Genomic DNA, 17,192 nt, shown 5'->3' on the forward strand with positions numbered 1-17,192 from the left:
TATGGATGGCACTCGGGTCCTCCCGTCTCAGCCCCCGTCGAAGAGAGCAGGCACCAGGACAAACACATAATCAGCATATTGCTTCGTCACATACGCAAGATTGGGGCGGATCGAGATTTGCTTTTCTTTCTTTTTTTTTGAACTTTGAAATCACTTTCTACGAGCCTCTATTTTGTACCAAAGCACACTATGGGAGAAGAAGTGTTGAATCCCAGAAATCCCAGACCCGTTCCTCTCAAATGTGCCCCAAAACAAGCGAGAACTCTTTTCCATGCGCTGAGGCGAATACCGAGACCCCTCTCATGATTGGCGCGATCATGTAATAGCGACGCCGATGGGTATGGCTTGCCTCCCGCGTCTCGGGACTTTTTGCTCCTGGTGGTTGAGCAGCTTATTTCTTGGCAGCCTTGGTAGCAGACTTGGTGACCTGTAGTTCAAGATGATCAGTAACGAGCACAGGGCACATGTATCAAACAGCGGATATGGAATGGTGAGTGGACATACCTTGCCGGAACCGGCAGCGGCCTTCTCGACGCTCTTGATGACACCGACAGCGACGGTCTGACGCATGTCACGGACGGCGAAGCGACCCAGGGGAGGGTACTCGGAGAAGGTCTCAACACACATGGGCTTGGACGGAACCATCTTGACGATGGCAGCATCACCCGACTTGATGAACTTGGGGTTGGCCTCGATGGACTTGCCGGTACGGCGGTCGAGCTTCTCAACCATCTCGGAGAACTTGCAGGCAATGTGGGCGGTGTGGCAGTCCAGGACCGGAGCGTAGCCAGCACCGACCTGACCGGGGTGGTTCAGGATGATGACCTGGGCGTTGAACGAGGCGCAGCCCATGGGGGGGTCGTTCTTGGTGTCACCGGCGACGTTGCCACGGCGGATGTCCTTGACTGAGACGTTCTTCACGTTGAAACCAACGTTGTCGCCGGGAACACCCTCAACCAGCTGCTGGTGGTGCATCTCGACGGACTTGACTTCAGTGGTGACGTTGGAGGGCGCGAAGGTGACGACCATGCCGGCCTTGAGGATACCAGTCTCGATACGGCCGACGGGCACTGTGCCGATACCACCGATCTTGTAAACATCCTGGAGGGGGAGACGCAGGGGCTTGTCGGTGGGGCGCTTGGGGGGAGTGACATCGTCAATGGCGTCCTGGAGCGAAGCACCACCGACGACAACCTCCTTCTTGCCGTCCTTGGTGACGGTCTTGGTCCAGCCCTTGTACCAGGGAGCGTTGGGGGAGATGTTGGCCTTGATGTCGGGGGACTCCGAGATCATGTGGTCGCCGTTGAAGCCCGAGATGGGGACGAAGGGGATGGTGTCGGGGTTGAAGCCAATCTTCTTGATGAAGTTCTTGGTCTCCTTGACGATCTCGTCGTAGCGGCTCTGGGCCCACTTGGCGGTGTCCATCTTGTTGACGGCAACGATGAGCTGCCTAACACCGAGGGTGAAGGCAAGCAGAGCGTGCTCACGGGTCTGGCCATCCTTGGAGATACCAGCCTCGAACTCACCGGTACCGGCGCCAATGACGAGAATGGCGCAGTCGGCCTGCGAGGTACCAGTAATCATGTTCTTGATGAAGTCACGGTGACCGGGGGCATCTGCACGTCAGAGGACATCGTTAGCATGTGCACGATGCGGCGCGTTTGTGGGGTCGGGCCGGTGGAAGCCCGATAGTAGAAGTCAGACAGGGATCTGGCTGTCCCAGGCACACATACCGATGACGGTGACATTGTACTTGGCAGTCTCGAACTTCCAGAGGGCAATGTCGATGGTGATACCACGCTCACGCTCAGCCTTGAGCTTGTCCAGAACCCAGGCGTACTTGAAGGAGCCCTTGCCCATCTCAGCGGCTTCCTGTTGTCATGGTCAGTATCTGGCATGCGAGGTCCCAAAAATGGAAAGTGGGGCGTGTGATGGTCTGTGCAGTATGCACATAATTTTTGCAGATGACGCGAAAATTCTAAGAGGAAGAGCTTGCAGGGTTGTGGGGCAAAACAAAAAAAAGGTGCTAGACCCCGCCCCCGCTCTCAACCGAAAGGTGAGATTCAAGCGAGAAAAAAGTCGTCCGTGGGCGAGGATGTGTGTGTGTGTGTATGGTGCAAGGTTTTTCTGACGGCCTGGATGGCTGGAGGAAAGACCGACAGAAAGTATCTGGCGAGTAAACTTACCTTCTCATACTTCTCGATCGTACGGGCATCGATACCCTTCAGCTTGTAGATGAGGTGGCCGGTCTGTGATGCGCTTCTCGTTAGTGATCTGAGTGCAGGTTCGGTGGTATCGCTTCGTAGCGAGTGCCCCTGAAGCAGAGATTGGAGGGCAGTGGCTTACCGTCGTCGACTTGCCGGAGTCGACGTGTCTGTGATGGATATGTCAGTCCTGCAATCTTCTCGCTCGTCGTGATGTACGGCGTATCGAAATGAATGGGGTCAGGGTATGGAGGTGACGCTGTGGCCGAGGCGGCTAGGTGAGACGAACCCGATGACGACGACCTATCAACGACGCAACGCCCAGGTTAGCATTAGGATATGGAGGAGGCCAGAAAGACTAGCTCGCTGAATCTGGCACGGCTGGAAATCAGAGGAAAGAACTTACGTTGAGGTGAGCCTTCTCCTTGTTACCCATGGTGGCGGTTGTTCAGCTAGCTGACGAGAAGGGTCTGGTGTTGCTTGCGCGAGGATGAAGCTGCAACGGTGCTCGTGACGAAGGTTAGAGTGATGAAGAGAAAGCGCAGAGGGTATCGTGGTCCGAGGTGGAATACGTACAAGGAAAAATTGGCAGATCAGAATGCTTGATTCAAGGTGTGCCGACGAGGAAACGAAGGAGAGAAGAGTTGGAAGTTTGGGAGGGGAAATCTACCTTTTATTTACGCGGTGGGCGAAATCCACAGCCGCCCCACATTCCGTCAACCTGCCCGGGTGAATCTCCCCTCTGGAATTCTTTTTGTTTGCCCCTCCACCCCGCTGCCCCTCCTGGGTTTGCCCCTCAACGACTGCCTGCACGCTGATGGCAAGATTTTTTTTTTGCTGCCCCTCTTCTCCTCATGCAGCAGGTCGCTCAGTGGCAACCCAATCTATAGGTTGGAGGCTGTGATTCCATGTATCTCGATGGCACATGCTGTCTCAAACCCACCATCTTCCACCTTTTAGACTTTCCAACCATTTATATACGTGTGTTTTTGTGTGTTATATGTTTGTGTTTATGGGGAATACCCCCTTTGTTGCTAGTCTCGACTACACCATCCAAAATCGCATGTTGGTCTCATGCTCTAATGTTTTTTGTTCGCACCAGGGCTCTCGCCGGAAGCCTGCGTCAGCTCATGGTATCTCCTTGGAGCCAAGCTGTACATAGGCGCCCGCGCATGTCTCTCAAAACGTCGACCCACCCCCCAATCCAACCAGGCGTCGCATGTTCTCCAGTCTCACGCTATGTGGCTATCTATGGACACGATCGGGCAGCGACTCACTGCCCGACGAGTTGCATGGGCTTGAAAGTCCGGATTAAAGCCCATGTTTAAACACCCAGCAGGCTCTCAAGCTTGTCTTTGGTCTGGCTGGCAAAGAGCACAAGCGCACCTAATATCACCAGGCTCGTGCGACTAAGCAGGCATTATTATGCTTTGGAATGATCTGTGTGTCTTCCCCGCCTGACTCATCTGGTTGATATCTAAGCCAACGTCCCGTGAGCTGGAGGCCAGTGTATATCGCCCTATTTTGCGCCTGCAAGAGTAACATGTGGGTGTAAGCGCAGATCGTCCGGCAGGAGGACTGTCAAAGTGTGTGGTATTTCTTATCATGTTACCCTGGAGTACTTCCCGGTCAAGGTGTGTGAGCTTGTAGCCCTGGTTTTGGTCCCGCTGGTACATCGAGGCTTGCTAGGGGTCTCGCTTGACCACGTCCATCGAGACGTGCACGAGGTCGGTCAGTTTAGAGCACTTACTACGCTGGATGGAGCCTGTAGTATAACATCGTTATAGGCTTGCTGCATTCTTTCTTGCGTATTTGCTTTCGCGTTGCCTTCGGTGCCCTCTCTCGTTCTAATCCAATCGGCCGTTTCAAGGGCACATATGAGGCTGCCATCTTGTATCCCGAGGACGTGGCACATTCGGACTAGGGCGGCGGTGTGCTGCTCCTACCAGAGATATCGTAAGAGAGTCACAATGAAAGTAGCGCAGGTGGACAATTGGGATGCGCTCCTGTTAATTCCAAACTAGAGCTTCCTTGTCTGTGTAGTCCAGCGCTTCGACTGTACCAACCCTCAGGACAGGCAATGGCTGCATTTATGATAGTACATATGGTAGGTTCACCACACATACTTCAGGGGGCTCTCCACACTAGCGTCACCTGGTGGCCGCGCCTCGCCACCTAACCGTCTCCCCTTGTTTGTTCCTCAGCCCGCCTTCTCTGGTAGGCCAAAAACTGTCATCGTCGGCCTCGCGCTCATCATTGGTGGTCCATATCCTCTCTATGCATAGCTCGAACGGTCCAGGCACCCGGTCTGTCAGGCCGACACCGACTGACCGCACCTTTTGCCTAAGGATCTCTGCCTGTGGTTCGACGACAAAGCCTTGGTTCGTCCTGACAAAGTCGCTCCACCTGATGAGAATTGTTTCCCACGAGCCGGGCGTCTTGGAGAAGAGCCGATGTTGGTGCAAATCGGTCGGCACGAGCGACTCTGTCTGGACGTTGACAAAGTAGCTCCTGCCATCCGACTTGACGCGCATGGCGAGATAGGCGTACGAGTCGATATTCCACAAGCTTTTCCCAAACAATGTGCGCGGCTGGTCCAATGTCCTCCAGGCGGCATAACCCGACCGCTGTATATCTGGCCTGCCAGTGGGCAGTTCTGTGGATATGAGGCCGTGGAACCTGGCGTATGTGGCGGGAGCGGAAGCGGTGTTCGGTGGGCCTGGAGCTGATGCTGTCTGGGAGCTCACCCAGTCCAGGTGTGACTTGGAGAACCCCCCAATGTCAACATCTGACATGGTCTTGCAGCGTGTGACCGATTCCCGGTCGTGGAATGAGTGCAGCTCATAGGGACCAGATGGCCCTTTTATTCCCTCGGACCTGAGCGCTGTGTCAAGAATGTTAGCAAGCTCATGCACGCCCCTCGAGACTCTGTGCAGCGCCAACCTCCTTCCGGTGAGCGTACCGATGTGAGAAAGCCTCTTGAACTCCTCAACGCTTCGGCCCCAAAAGCCTCGACGAAGACAGGTGGTAGCGTGCATCTCGAGGAGCTGGGTTTATGTTGATCCGGAGCCAATTGGCTCAGTTTGCAAGCTGCATATTGCGTCAAATCGAGAGCCCGCTGAGTGGATGTTCCCTGGTTCGTATGGACTCTTGGGCGCGACCTTAGGCACCCCTGGAACTTGGAAGTATTCGCATGCAGGATGTAGGATGCGGTTTGTACTTTAGACCGGTGTTTTTCGTTTCTTTTTGGGTGTGCTCTCCGGTCTCTGGCTAGATGGTAGTCAGGAGAAGATGGGGGGCTGGTGGAGGCACACTGGGATTGTCTCCTCGGGAGCAGACACCAGGCTTTTTGATGTCTCGACCCGCACCTCAAGCGTGCTCCGTGAGGCTCAGGGTGGGTCGCTATGTGGAGGTGTGCTCAGCGGCAAGATTTTAGTCAGCAGCCCAACGTCATGTCGTTCTTACACTGAAGCAGCAGAACGAGCTGCCATAAATCGCCGTTGGAAACTCGCGATCGTAGTCTGCTTTGGATGTTACGGCATTTCTCTCACTGGACATAGGGCTGCTTGAGAACTGTGCTGTTCGCAAAAGGATAATCGTGGCATTTCTTAAAAGTAACACAGCATATATCGGCCATTAGCCATCCTCCCCAGCCACAGATGTTCGCATGCTCGCCTTTCAATTCATATTACAGTCTCGTATGCTACTACTAAGCTCGTCTCTGTGGATCTGATGCCAGAAATGAAGTGATAAGGACTTCGTCTATCAGGGCTGCTTGCAAAGTTGAGAACGTGGACGACTCTGTGTTCAGTTTCCCATCATAGCGTGCTATCCCTATAGGTGCTTCCCGAAGCCCTGCTAGGCCCACCAGCTAAAATTCCGCGAGCCAGTTTCTTAGTGATAGCTTTCTTGACATTAAAAGTCCCGCTACAGTAGTACACATATAGCCCCTGGGGCCATAAACTGACATTGATAGTGGCTTTATTGGCCATGTTCGCGGACGTGCCTCGCATGCAGCACTAGGAACCATCGCCTTTTGCCAACATCGTAGTCAGGGAAGATGATAGCAATAATGGTATTTTAACCGTGGGGTGTCAAAGATTATGGCATGGCCAAGCTGGACTCCCGCCCCCTATGTTGTCCCCTCAACCGAAAAACCCACATATCCGGGAACAGAGATGCGAAGGCAGGTGCCACCCCAAGCGTCAATAACACGGGCGCTCCTTCCTGCAGACGTGTTTGCAGTAAGAATAGGGCTAGGCCCCCGGAACAGGGTGGGGCCTTTGTCCCTTTGGCCCGCCCTGCAAATGCCATATCTGCGGAAAAATCCTGCCTGCCCTCCTCGACTCTCCTCCTCCGCATATCTCCCTTAACCATCTCCTGTTCAACCACCTCAACGCCAACAGTGCGTCACTGTGGGCGGAAAGGCGAGCGCGTTCGATACTCAAGACATACCCAGCATCTTCTACACACGCCGATCACCTCTCCTCAACACTACCTTCTCATCTTCCTACTCGCCATCAGGGCGTTCCGTTTCGTGGGTTCGAACAAGATCCTGCAGCCCCAGTCAGCACTTCCTGAGCGAGTATCGCCTGGGGGACGACCTTGCGCGATCTCTCTCTGTTCTCATCTTTACCATTGTACCAAGCCCTATCAAGCTTGTCGTGTTCCGCGGCTTGCGTGCGCGCCTTACCCTGTCACTTTTTCCATACCACATTGCCACCATCTCGATCCTTTCCCATCCTCTAACCTATCTACTCCATCTTGCAACCATGACTGCATCTGACGGAGACGACGACGGCTTTGTCGCCCGCTGGGTCGCACGCAACCGGCAGGGAAGTGCTCCGGATCTTCCAGCCATGACGCATCGCAATCACGCTCGCGTTTCCAGCATCGGATCTTCCACCGATAATGAGGATGGTGGTGTGCGCCTAAGCGCTCTCAGCCTCAACGACTCTTCCGACCGTGTTGAGTCCAGGTGGGCCTCCCCTTGCTACTCTATTCCATCTACTTGGCGTCTGCTCTCTGTTCATTCAACTTGAGTCTGACATCTCCTTCCAGGCACTCTGAGATCATTGATCACGCGTCCAGTGGCAGTCAGGCCATGTTCACCACGAGGCCGCTTGTCACCGAGCCGCGCAATGTCGAGGATGGCTCTCGGCCTCGCTTTGAGCTCGGTGAGAGGCCGTCTGGTGACGTGTTCTTGTCCGAGCCCGGCCAGCTCTCCGGTGGTCGTTTGGGCAATAGCCGCCTTGCGATCGTCCAGCGTGATGAAATTGTTCACGGTACTGGCGAGGGCCTTGGTTCACCCACCCGCCTCTCGAGGGACCAGCAAGACAATAGCCCCGTCACCGTCATTCGACGTGATATGGCCATGCATGGTAGCGGTAGCCTTGGCTCGCCGGCCCACTTGCTCCGGAACCGGTCTTCGAACATCAGTGGCCGACACCAAGTCGGCGGCGTCGATGCCCAGGGTATCTATCCGCCGACGGCTTGCGTCTTTGTTGCCAAGTATGTCCACATCCCTCAACCTTCGTCTCCTTGTTTCCAGTGACGTGACGCTAACTGCTCATACAAAGTCTGCCTGAGCCCAAGGAAGACCGAGCCCTCGAGGCAGCTGTTACTCGCGAGTTCAGCAAGTTTGGCACCGTGTTCATCAAGATCCGCCGGGACCCTCACAACATGCCCTTCGCGTTCTGCCAGTACACGGTAAGTCCTTGACCCTTCATTTCGGTCAACTCTATCGACCCTTGCTGACTCTCAGGTGTATTCGGCAGAATAATGCCGATGCAAAGATGGCCATGGAGCTAGCCAAGGGTGCCATGATTCTCGGACGCCCGTGCCGCACCGAGATGGTCAAGGCAAACCGTAAGTCAGGTCACGTTGGGGCAGAGCAGTCGTCACACGTTTACTGACATAGTCCAGGAGCCTTCTTCATCTATCGCCACCGTGGAGGACCAATCACACTTGAAGAGGCCAAGTCGGTTCTCGAACCATACGGTGCCTTGGTCCGTGCCGACTACTCGCCTTCGCTCCAGAAGGAGCTCGGTGTGGATGCAGCCGTCATCGTGGAGTTCTCCACGTTCGATCTCACGCGTGATCTTCATTCGGTACGTGATGGCCTCACATCGTCACGAACTCTAGTAGCTTTTAGCTTGCTAATTGGAGCGGAATGTGCTTAGGCTTTCCGCAACAACGACATTTACTGTGTCGACGCTTTCGACTCGCGCAGGGGTCTCCCTCGTCGCACCGACGCAGATGAGGCCTTCCTTAATCAGTATGACATCGATCGCCGCTCCATCTTCGTGGGCAATCTGCCCGTCCACATCGAGGAGGATGCAGTCATGGAACTATGCTCCATTATCGGCAAGGTCAACAAGGTGCAGCTTATCAAGAAGACGAACAGCTTCGGTACTCGTGCTTTCGCATTTGTCGAGTTTGACCGCGCGGATACGCCCGAGATTGCAGTCTCGCAACTCGTGAGTTGACACACTCCCTCCCGGTACCGTTATTAGAGCTAGATGTAACCGTTTGTTCTTAGCACGATCACTACTTCCGAGGTTGTCACATTCGCGTTGAGCGTAAGGTTGGCCGAGAGCAGACCCCCCACCGGGTTCGCTCCCAGTATCTGTCCCAGACCCGGTCGCTTGACAAGATGGGCGACAACTTCGCGCCTGCTACCCCCCGGGCTCAGCCCAGCGTGGATAGGCTCAACCAGCGTAATGCACCTGACGGACAGCCAGCCCCAGCTTTGGCGCAGCCTTCCCCAGCTCTGGCGCAGTCCGTCTCCCCAGCTCTGGGACATCCCGTCTCACCCGCTTGGAACTGGATGCATCCCGGCCAATCGCCGACGCAGCTCGCCCTCAACAGCCAGGCCTTCATCGGTGGTCCAGGTACCTCATACGGAACCCAGATCGGTCACCCAACTGCCCCCGTCACCCCACAGTCGCCGGAGTCGTTTAACCCGTATGCTGCAGCATATTACAGTCCCATCTGGCCTAGCTTCCCTTTTGTCCAGAATCCAATCGCCGGAGCGATGTCGTCCTTCTATACCACCTACGGCGCCCCTAATGTCGCTGGGTTCTTGGACCAGGAGAATTCGAGCGGCGACCTCGACACCCCGACCCGAACTCACCGTGCGACTACGGGCAACCAAGACCAGACCCGCGGCGATACGGACGCGGCCTAAGTGTGCAGCATCCACGGCGCCATCTCTCTATGCTTGATGTGTGCCAGTTCCTGGCATAGGCTTCGGTTTGTCTCTTGTCTTTTCCCGCTATCTTATGGCCCCGACTCCCCATATGTTCGATGCGATGTGATTGTTTGTTGTTGTTGCCTTGTCCCATTGGATCTGTTCCCTCAAGATCGGCGCACACAGTGTGGGCGCCTTGACTAAAAGCCTGCTCCTGGTTTTCTGACACGGAGCGGGTGACTTTCTTGAAACTCCTGCTTGGGCTTGATTTCGCGGAACCCTTGGTTAGGAACCTGCATTGGTTTTCATGCGCAGGTGCCTTCCTCGGAGCTCCTACATTCTACCTGGTTCTCATGAGGTGGAACTCTTGATTGCAATGGTCTTCTGATGCTTATGGTATGGGCGTCTTCTTTGATATTTCTATCTGGGGGTTTCATTGCACGGGATCCTTGGTTCGAAGCCCACATTGGTTTTCATGCGCGGGCTCCTTCCCTCAGGATCTCCGTCTGGTCTCATTCCTTGGGTGGCTCTACTTGAGCCCTGTTCTGGTTTTCATTGTCTGGGTCTCCTCCTGGTTTTCATGGAATTGGGCGGCCCTGGCTCAGGATATGCCACCCACGCATTCTTCATCTCTTGTGTTTCACGGCGTCTGATACGCCAACACAGGAAGCGGGGAGAATTCGGCCGGAAAACGGGAGCAAAAAAGGAGGACAGGTTAGGTTGTCTGGTTCTCTGCCTTGGCGTTCTGGGGTTTTATTTTCGGCGTTGTTTTGTCATTTGGGAAGGGGATTTGGTTGCGATGCTAGGTACTCACACAGGTTGCTCTACGTTTACTCTACGGTTACTCTTAGCTCTAGGTAGATGAGGCTCGGATTCGTTGCTTTTAATTTTACATGTTGCGTTGCATTCTTGGCACGACGTTTCCCTTGCATCCAACTGCGGTGGCGTGCGTTCTGGGCACTCACACAACTATGCTCTTCATCACTTTACTTGCCGTCTGACCGCAATGCCTTGCTTATGGCGGACGCGCATTAGGTGCCAACTGTTTCTCGAGACATCCAACACAGGTCGCCCGTTCCCCCAAGTGCATGGTCATGTGGCTGCATCAAGACAGCAGCGCAATCTCCTCGCTTGTGAAGCCAAATAGATAAAGCATATCCAGCAGACTCTGGCTGTTGAGCCTGGCGTCGGCCTCCATCTGGACACGCGGCTTAGCGTTCCAGGCGACGCCGAGCCCGGCGGCCTCCATCATGAGCAGATCATTAGCTCCGTCGCCCACGGCAACGACCTGCTCAGGGGCAATGCCTTCGCTGCGGGCGATCTCCAGGAGCAGATCCCGTTTCCGCTCCTTGCCGACTATCAGTCCCTTGACCTCGCCGGTGAGCCTACCGGAGTCGTCGACGTGGACCTCGTTGGCGTGGGCGTGGTCGATGCCTAGGTCGCGGGCCAGCCACGAGGTCAGCGGGAGGAAGCCGCCACTCAGAACGGCGGTGCGGACGCCCAGGCGTTTTAGGGCGCGGACGAGGGCAGGGACGCCCTGGGTGACGTCGAGGATGGGGCGCAGGTCGTCAAATAGGGTGGCGGGCAGACCGCGTAGCAGAGAGACGCGTTCGCGGAATGCGGCGCCGAACTCGAGCTCGCCCAGCATGGCACGGTGAGTGATGCCGGCGACGCGGGCGGCCAGGTCGGGCGGGTCCTTGACCGTGGCGGCGAGCAGGTCGATGACCTCCTGTGTAATTAGGGTACTGTCCATGTCGAAGACCACGAGGCGGGGGTGGCGGCGCCAGACCGTGTCCATCTGCAGCACGACGTCGACGTTCCACTCGCGCTCAAAGCGGTAGATGAGCTCGTGTTTGCGCAGGTCGCCGAGCCCGAGGTAGCTGGGCGAGGGCGCCGGGTTGAGAGTCAGCTCGACGACGTGGGGGTGCTCCTGGCTGTCGAGGCAGCGGTGGGCGCTGGCGAAATCGGTCGATCCGGGTGGCAGAGGGAAGGTGGACATTAGGTGCAGGAATGCGGCAACACAGAGCGGCGACACGTACGAGCCGTAGAGCCGATCCAGCGTCTCGTCGGCTGTGGGTGGCTCCAGCGGGAACGCGGCCGGGTCTGTAGTGGGTGCCATGTTGGGCGGGATCTCCGATGGCTCCTCAGCGGAGGACGCGGCGGTTGGAGAGGAGGGCCGGGGGGCAGGTGAGGCCGAAGCGGGGGCCTGCCCATGGTGGTGAGGGTGGGGGCGAGAGGCAGGGGACCTATAAATAAGGGTAGCCACGAGGCGGGCCGTGGAGGAGCCCTTATTGGGCGCACAGTTGGGGTGCGACAGCTCGTGATTGAGGCCGCTCTCGACCACGCGCGGCGGGTGAGTGGGCGACGGGACTCCGTTGAACGATGCCGGGGGCGAGACGGAGACGGGCCTGGGCCGCGAGGGCAACGACGACTTGGGCGGGGAGCGGCCGCCCAGGTCCTCGACGACGGTGTCGATGCCGTAGTGGTTCTCGGGCTTCCCCGGAGGCCTGTACTGCTGGTGCTCACTCAGGTACGAGTTGCTGCGCATGCTAGGCGACAGCTGCGGGCGAGGCGGCCCGGCGCGGGGCGCCGCGGCGGCCGTGACGCCTTCCATGGCGGCGGCGGGCGGCAAACCTGCTCAGGGGTCCGATCCTTGTGCGCGCCCGTGCGTCGCGTCGCAGAGTCCCGGCGGCGGCGCTGGCAGCGAGGTAACTAGGACGGGTTGTCTGGGGCGCCTGACGGGTTATGCCTGTGCCTCTGCCTCTGCCTCTGCCTGGTAGCGGGTTGCCCGACGCGGCTCTGTTGATGTGCGAGGGAGATAGAGATGGTGGATGGGAGGGGAAGATGGGGGTCCGCGAGCGGTCAGACGGCCGTCGATTGGACCGCTGGCGCCTAGGGTACGTCATGCATTCCACGGCATGAGGCAGTGGTTGGCTAGGCTGGGTTTCTGTCGCACCCGCCGTGCCGCCAAACCTTGGGCAATTAATTGCATTGATGTCCCATCGATCTGGTTATCTGACAGGAGCGCTTAGGTAGATCCAGATAGACACACAGGTCCCGCACACGGGATGGAACTTGGTACGAGGCGCATCAGACAGGCTGAACGAGTCGCTGCGACCCGGCCCTGTCTTGTCTGTCTCGACCTATTCGCTCTTGTCTGGAGCGTCCCTATCCAACTGAGCCCAACTCAATGCCGAGAAGATCCACATGCAGTAGCAGAGGACGAGACGCTTGGTTGGATCTCACTATCGCCGGAGATCGGGCCCGAGATAGATACATTAACCACTTGGCGACGTTCATTATTGCGAAGCGAACTTGTCAGCGGGCATGCATGGTGATGGGCTCGGGCTTTGTCAGCCGAGGCTCCATCTTTGCTGAAACCAGGTCGCGCAAGGGAGATCCAACAGGGTGGCTGGAGGCTGGGGACAAAAAAAAGAACCCACCGTGCCACCGACAGCCACCCGATATCCGCACCCGCCTTCGCCATGCCGATTCAGACTCTACGCCTTGTTACCATTCTGGGCCGAGCCCCTTGTCCCCAGCCAATGGGGAGTCATACTTGCCAACAAAGACCCAATGTCGTGATCAACGGCTTCTATTGTGAGGTCGTCTCGTCTTAGTTCGGTATTGCGTGCTTTTTTTTTGTCTGTCTAGTTATTCTTTTACGGTCACTTCGCCTGCAGAATGCCCTATCCACCAGGTACGAGATTGCTGGACAGGCCTAGCCCCTGGGCATTTTGCTCGCCGCCGTCTCCCCGTATGCCTCCGATTCAGACCGCGAGTTCTCGCCGCGGCTGTGCCATCCCGTCATCCATGATGAGTGCTAGGGCCGCCCCATCACGTAGTCTGTCAGCCAGCTCGTGCTGAACCAGGCGGCTGATGACGGCGCCCGTAGATATTTATGACATAGGACTGAGAGGCCGACCAAACCATGTAGGTAGGCTCCGAGTGTAATATGAGCTCGTGCCGTTGCGAAACAGTGTTGGATTACCAACCCACGTCCATCTGCTTCTCTGCCAGTAGGTAGCCCTGTAGAGACTCCGCTGCGTGGCAGACCAGGGTGTTGGCCGCGAGTCCCGCCCTCCTCCGGCTCTGGGGCATCTGGACTGCATCGGCCGCTCCAGTTGCGTGGCCGTTCACCAGGCGCCGGTCCATCATCGATGGATCGCCATTACAAACCCACCAAGCCCACCTACCTCGTCAACCCCGAAACTTACACCCTACCCATGCGCCCTGTCCCATCCTCTACAAAGCTGCTCCTGTTTCTGCCCAAGGAACTAAACTCTCCCTTCTCATCCTCCAGTTCTAACCTCGCCAACTATACACCACCACAACCCCATTTGCCCTCCGGCCTGGGTCACTAATACGCCTAGACTCCCCGTCAACCCCTTTCCCTGCCAGTTCCATCGTTGTCCAGGGAGACATCTCTGTGAGCTCCAACGGGGCAGCGAAACCACATCCTTGGCCTTCAGCACTTGACAACCACATTCCCGAACCGATATTCACTTGAGCCAACAGGTCATCATGTCTCCTATCACCATGACGCAGACATCGTCACTGGAGTCATCGCCGAGGCTCCAGCCTCTGGACAGCAAGAGCGAAGATGCCGCTGACGTCGAGTCAGGATACGGCTCGGCCACCTCATCCACCCCATCCCTGCCACAGATATCCCTCACATCTTTCCACCTGAGGCATCTCAACGACCAGCTGGAGAAGATGCACCCCATGGACATCCTCCGCTTTTGCCGCACCCTGTTCCCCAACCTGTACCAGACGACCGCATTTGGCCTGACTGGCCTGGCGACCATGGACATGCTGTCCAAGATCGAGAAGGAGGCCCCAGGGTCGTCGCGCCCCGTGGACCTGATCTTCCTCGACACCCTGTACCACTTTGAGGAGACGTACAGGCTAGTCGAGAAGGTCAGCGCGCGCTACTCCAACCTCAAGGTCCACACCTTCCGGCCGGCCGGCTGCGAGACAGTCGCCGAGTTCGAGGCCAAGTACGGCGCGCAGCTGTACGAGCTGAGCTCCGAGTGGTACGACTGGGTCGCCAAGGTCGAGCCGCAGCAGCGGTCGTACTCGGAGCTGCGCGTGGCCGCCGTCCTGACGGGCCGCCGGCGGTCGCAGGGCGGGCAGCGCAACGCCATCCCCGTCATCGAGGTGGATGACGAGACCGGGGTCGTCAAGATCAACCCGCTCGTGGCCTGGTCGTTCCAGCAGGTGCAGCAGTACATCAAGGACAACGACGTGCCCTACAACGAGCTGCTCGACAGGGGGTACAAGTCGGTCGGCGACTGGCACTCGACCAGCCCCGTGGCCGCGGGCGAGGACGAGCGCGCCGGCAGGTGGAAGGGCCAGGCCAAGACCGAGTGCGGTATCCACAACAAGAAGTCCCGGTACGCCCAGTTCCTCGAGGAGGCCGACCGCCAGGCAAAGCTTGCCGAGGAGGCCAAGAAGCAGGCTGTGGCCGTCGCTCCCGTACCAGTCGCCAACTTGGCCTGATCCTTGAAGGGACTGACCAGCGGTCGGCCCGAGGAAGAAGAAAAGAGAAAAAAGAAAAAGAAAAAGAAAGAAAACAAGCCAAACTGGCAGGATGACGTCGCTGCGGAAGGGGGGAAACAGAACTCTAGTGGTGCTCACCGTCGGTGGCCCTGGACTCGAGCTCAGTAATAGGGTTGCTTTCTTTAGTCTTGTCTTTGCTTCATGAGCGAGTGTGGGGGGTTTGTGCATCCTTACGGGCGTCATCGCATCGTCGCCTTGTTGGAGGATTCCTGGCGTTTGGTAGCATGGGTATGGCATTGCATATTTCAGTAGCCAGGCGCAATCGATATGAATGAATGAGTATATATCCCGTATTGATATTCTAGTGGATGTGACGACACCCTTCCTCGCCTTTTTGCTACGTCGATGAAAGAGAGAGGTCGTGCCTTCTCGTTCGGATGTGGAGACATCTCAAGGTGGCGAGACAACTAGCCGTCAATGCTGGTACGGGAATGGCAGGCAGTCCGATGATTATTCTTTTCTTACAGCCTGGTTGGTCTTGTGTTAACGTTGGGCGACTGTCAGCGTCGAGATCACGGGCCTCTCTCACGTGGTGGATCAGTGGGGATACTGACTCCAGTGGTATTGTTTGGTAATCCAAAGTACCCCTCTTTACTTCAACACACCAACGCAACTAGGACTGCCTCAGACTTTCGCACTGGCCAACATATCGCAACTATAGAAGAAAGATATCCAAGGTCCCATGTTGAGCTTTTGTGCGCGCTAGGCCGTCTATTTGTGCCCATACGTCCGTCGGACGAGAGTACACACCTATTGGCGGCCATCGTCCTCTCATATGGCGCTTGCCATTGCTAGCATTGCAGATTGAGCTTGTGGAGGCTAGCTCACAAGGTGTAGCTTCTGGGTGGGCCGTCACAAACCAAGCGCTTTTTGCCTGTTGCTCTCGAAGAACGTCATCGTTTCGGTTGTTACCAAGGCGCAGTTATGAACGCTCTCCTTTCACTGAGAACGAAAAAAAAAAGGCGACCAGATATGCACATCCAGGCTTACAAGATCAACACGCGCCACCCGGCGTGGAAGACAAGGTCACCCACAAGGACTGAATCCGCTCCATATTAGTATATGCAGGCTGTCGAAGCCCTGGGTCTTCCTCGTATTCGCCTCCGTTCCTCATGACCCAAGCTGGACAAGCAGCACGAGGTTATCCCAAAGCATCATGATCTAGTATCCCTCTTTGCCCCACTTGTTGTACTTATCGTGCAGTTCCTGGAGCGAGGGAGAAAAAACGAGCAAGTAGTCAACAGGACTGCGCATGTAACAGGATAGATACGGGATATCTTGCAACTGCCGCCTTACCTTGGGAAGGTTGACGTTGGGCACAACCACAACGTTGACGGCACTGGGAGCATCCTTGGGAGCAGCGCTAGAGTCCCCTCCGGGGTGGTAGCGGTACTTTCCAGACTCCGCGCCTGTTTCCCAAGGCATGCCGGCCATTGGGACTGTCTTCTCCGACGTGGAAGTGGTGGGAGATCGGCCTGGCGTAACAGCACCGCAGCTGTCAGCTCGCTGAACAAGGGGCCGCATCGCTTCTACCAGATGCGAGACACCATCTCACCAAAGTAAAGGCCGGCACCGCCAAAAGCAGCCACCATGATACCGCCGAGGATCTGTACATACGCCCCAGGTGCAGCAGGTTAGTCGTCGGCTCCGTAGTTTCGAGACGGGGCACAACCAGGCCGGTGCGCATGACACCAACACCCTGCGTTCAGTCGGCCTGTCTGAAGGCTGGTACGCACAATCAGCTCCGGGTCCTTCTTTCCCGCCTTCTTCAGCTCCGGCTGGGCGGCGGCCTCGAGCCTGCGCGCTGTCGTGGTGAACGCTCTCCGGGCGATGATGGACGCCATCTCGACTGTGGTAGGCTAGGTCAATTGGCCGGCTTTCGGGTCGCGGCGGCGATTTCGGGGAGCGGAAAGGTCGATTGGATCTACGAGGCGCGTTAGGAAGTGCCAAAGGCAAAGCTGCGTTTGCTCGTACGATTGACGATTGCGGCCCCCAATGCCTGGGCCAGTGGCTGCCGAGCCTAACAGTGGGGGCAGGTGGTCAGGCCCCGTTATTGCGATAATACTCGCATGGGCTCTGGAGGCCCCGATTGTTGCATGGACGCGCCCCAGGGGCCGTAACTTTAGTCATGTAGCTAAGCTACATGGATGTTCCGAGTGCATGATGCAACATGTGGCCCGTGCATCCAACACAGAGCTGAGCCGGCCGTGCATGCTGCAGCAACCTAGCACCAC

At 56.9% G+C, this 17,192-nt stretch overlaps 7 protein-coding genes across 7 annotated transcripts; 2 read left to right on the forward strand and 5 right to left on the reverse strand.

Moving 5' to 3' along the window:
• Positions 1-46: 46 nt before the first annotated feature.
• GGTG_08254 (elongation factor 1-alpha) lies at positions 47-2,883 on the reverse strand. The gene is made up of 8 exons (XM_009226093.1): positions 2,781-2,883; positions 2,611-2,700; positions 2,494-2,507; positions 2,347-2,374; positions 2,187-2,249; positions 1,734-1,872; positions 505-1,616; positions 47-427 (listed from the first exon to the last, which is right to left on the reverse strand). Exons 2-8 carry the CDS (start codon positions 2,638-2,640, stop codon positions 392-394), a joined length of 1,422 nt encoding a protein of 473 aa, XP_009224357.1. The 5' UTR covers positions 2,641-2,700; positions 2,781-2,883; the 3' UTR covers positions 47-391.
• Positions 2,884-4,204: 1,321 nt separating this feature from the next.
• On the reverse strand, positions 4,205-5,563 carry GGTG_08255 (complex I intermediate-associated protein 30). The gene is made up of 2 exons (XM_009226094.1): positions 5,167-5,563; positions 4,205-5,088 (listed from the first exon to the last, which is right to left on the reverse strand). The coding sequence occupies exons 1-2, from the start codon at positions 5,240-5,242 to the stop codon at positions 4,355-4,357; spliced, it is 810 nt and encodes a 269-aa protein (XP_009224358.1). The 5' UTR covers positions 5,243-5,563; the 3' UTR covers positions 4,205-4,354.
• Positions 5,564-6,976: 1,413 nt separating this feature from the next.
• Positions 6,977-9,393, forward strand: GGTG_08256 (hypothetical protein; the record flags this gene model as incomplete). Its single annotated transcript, XM_009226095.1, has 7 exons — positions 6,977-7,182; positions 7,266-7,715; positions 7,784-7,913; positions 7,982-8,072; positions 8,130-8,314; positions 8,387-8,683; positions 8,746-9,393. The coding sequence occupies 7 exons, from the start codon at positions 6,977-6,979 to the stop codon at positions 9,391-9,393; spliced, it is 2,007 nt and encodes a 668-aa protein (XP_009224359.1).
• Positions 9,394-10,189: 796 nt separating this feature from the next.
• On the reverse strand, positions 10,190-12,310 carry GGTG_08257 (phosphoserine phosphatase). The gene has a single exon (XM_009226096.1). The coding sequence runs from the start codon at positions 12,008-12,010 to the stop codon at positions 10,502-10,504; it is 1,509 nt and encodes a 502-aa protein (XP_009224360.1). The 5' UTR covers positions 12,011-12,310; the 3' UTR covers positions 10,190-10,501.
• Positions 12,311-13,117: 807 nt separating this feature from the next.
• GGTG_08258 (hypothetical protein) lies at positions 13,118-14,149 on the reverse strand (the record flags this gene model as incomplete). Its single annotated transcript, XM_009226097.1, has 2 exons — positions 13,388-14,149; positions 13,118-13,190 (listed from the first exon to the last, which is right to left on the reverse strand). The coding sequence occupies exons 1-2, from the start codon at positions 13,552-13,554 to the stop codon at positions 13,118-13,120; spliced, it is 240 nt and encodes a 79-aa protein (XP_009224361.1). The 5' UTR covers positions 13,555-14,149.
• GGTG_08259 (phosphoadenosine phosphosulfate reductase) lies at positions 13,301-15,251 on the forward strand. Its single transcript, XM_009226098.1, has one exon. The coding sequence runs from the start codon at positions 13,921-13,923 to the stop codon at positions 14,896-14,898; it is 978 nt and encodes a 325-aa protein (XP_009224362.1). The 5' UTR covers positions 13,301-13,920; the 3' UTR covers positions 14,899-15,251.
• Positions 15,252-15,426: 175 nt separating this feature from the next.
• On the reverse strand, positions 15,427-16,942 carry GGTG_08260 (hypothetical protein). The gene is made up of 4 exons (XM_009226099.1): positions 16,695-16,942; positions 16,514-16,565; positions 16,255-16,433; positions 15,427-16,164 (listed from the first exon to the last, which is right to left on the reverse strand). Exons 1-4 carry the CDS (start codon positions 16,800-16,802, stop codon positions 16,120-16,122), a joined length of 384 nt encoding a protein of 127 aa, XP_009224363.1. The 5' UTR covers positions 16,803-16,942; the 3' UTR covers positions 15,427-16,119.
• Between the last annotated feature and the right edge of the window lie 250 nt (positions 16,943-17,192).

Source organism: Gaeumannomyces tritici (genome assembly GCF_000145635.1).
Source record: "Gaeumannomyces tritici R3-111a-1 unplaced genomic scaffold supercont2.4, whole genome shotgun sequence".
NCBI classification, from domain to species: Eukaryota; Fungi; Ascomycota; class Sordariomycetes; order Magnaporthales; family Magnaporthaceae; genus Gaeumannomyces; species Gaeumannomyces tritici.

Bases quoted from the DNA above. Each gene is read 5' to 3' on its own strand.
- GGTG_08254 (XM_009226093.1), bottom strand. From the start codon at position 2,640: ATGGGTAACAAGGAGAAGGCTCACCTCAAC. The intron at 1,873-2,186 runs GTAAGTTTACTC...CCATGACAACAG, and splicing joins CGATCGAGAAGTATGAGAAG to GAAGCCGCTGAGATGGGCAA. The intron at 428-504 runs GTATGTCCACTC...CTTGAACTACAG, and splicing joins CCGCTGCCGGTTCCGGCAAG to GTCACCAAGTCTGCTACCAA.
- GGTG_08255 (XM_009226094.1), bottom strand. From the start codon at position 5,242: ATGCACGCTACCACCTGTCTTCGTCGAGGCTTTTGGGGCCGAAGCGTT. The intron at 5,089-5,166 runs GTACGCTCACCG...TTCTTGACACAG, and splicing joins CAAGAGGCTTTCTCACATCG to CGCTCAGGTCCGAGGGAATA.
- GGTG_08257 (XM_009226096.1), bottom strand. From the start codon at position 12,010: ATGGAAGGCGTCACGGCCGCCGCGGCGCCCCGCGCCGGGCCGCCTCGC.
- GGTG_08259 (XM_009226098.1), top strand. From the start codon at position 13,921: ATGTCTCCTATCACCATGACGCAGACATCGTCACTGGAGTCATCGCCG.
- GGTG_08260 (XM_009226099.1), bottom strand. From the start codon at position 16,802: ATGGCGTCCATCATCGCCCGGAGAGCGTTCACCACGACAGCGCGCAGG. The intron at 16,566-16,694 runs GTGCGTACCAGC...GCGTATGTACAG, and splicing joins AGAAGGACCCGGAGCTGATT to ATCCTCGGCGGTATCATGGT. The intron at 16,165-16,254 runs GTAAGGCGGCAG...CCCTCGCTCCAG, and splicing joins CCAACGTCAACCTTCCCAAG to GAACTGCACGATAAGTACAA.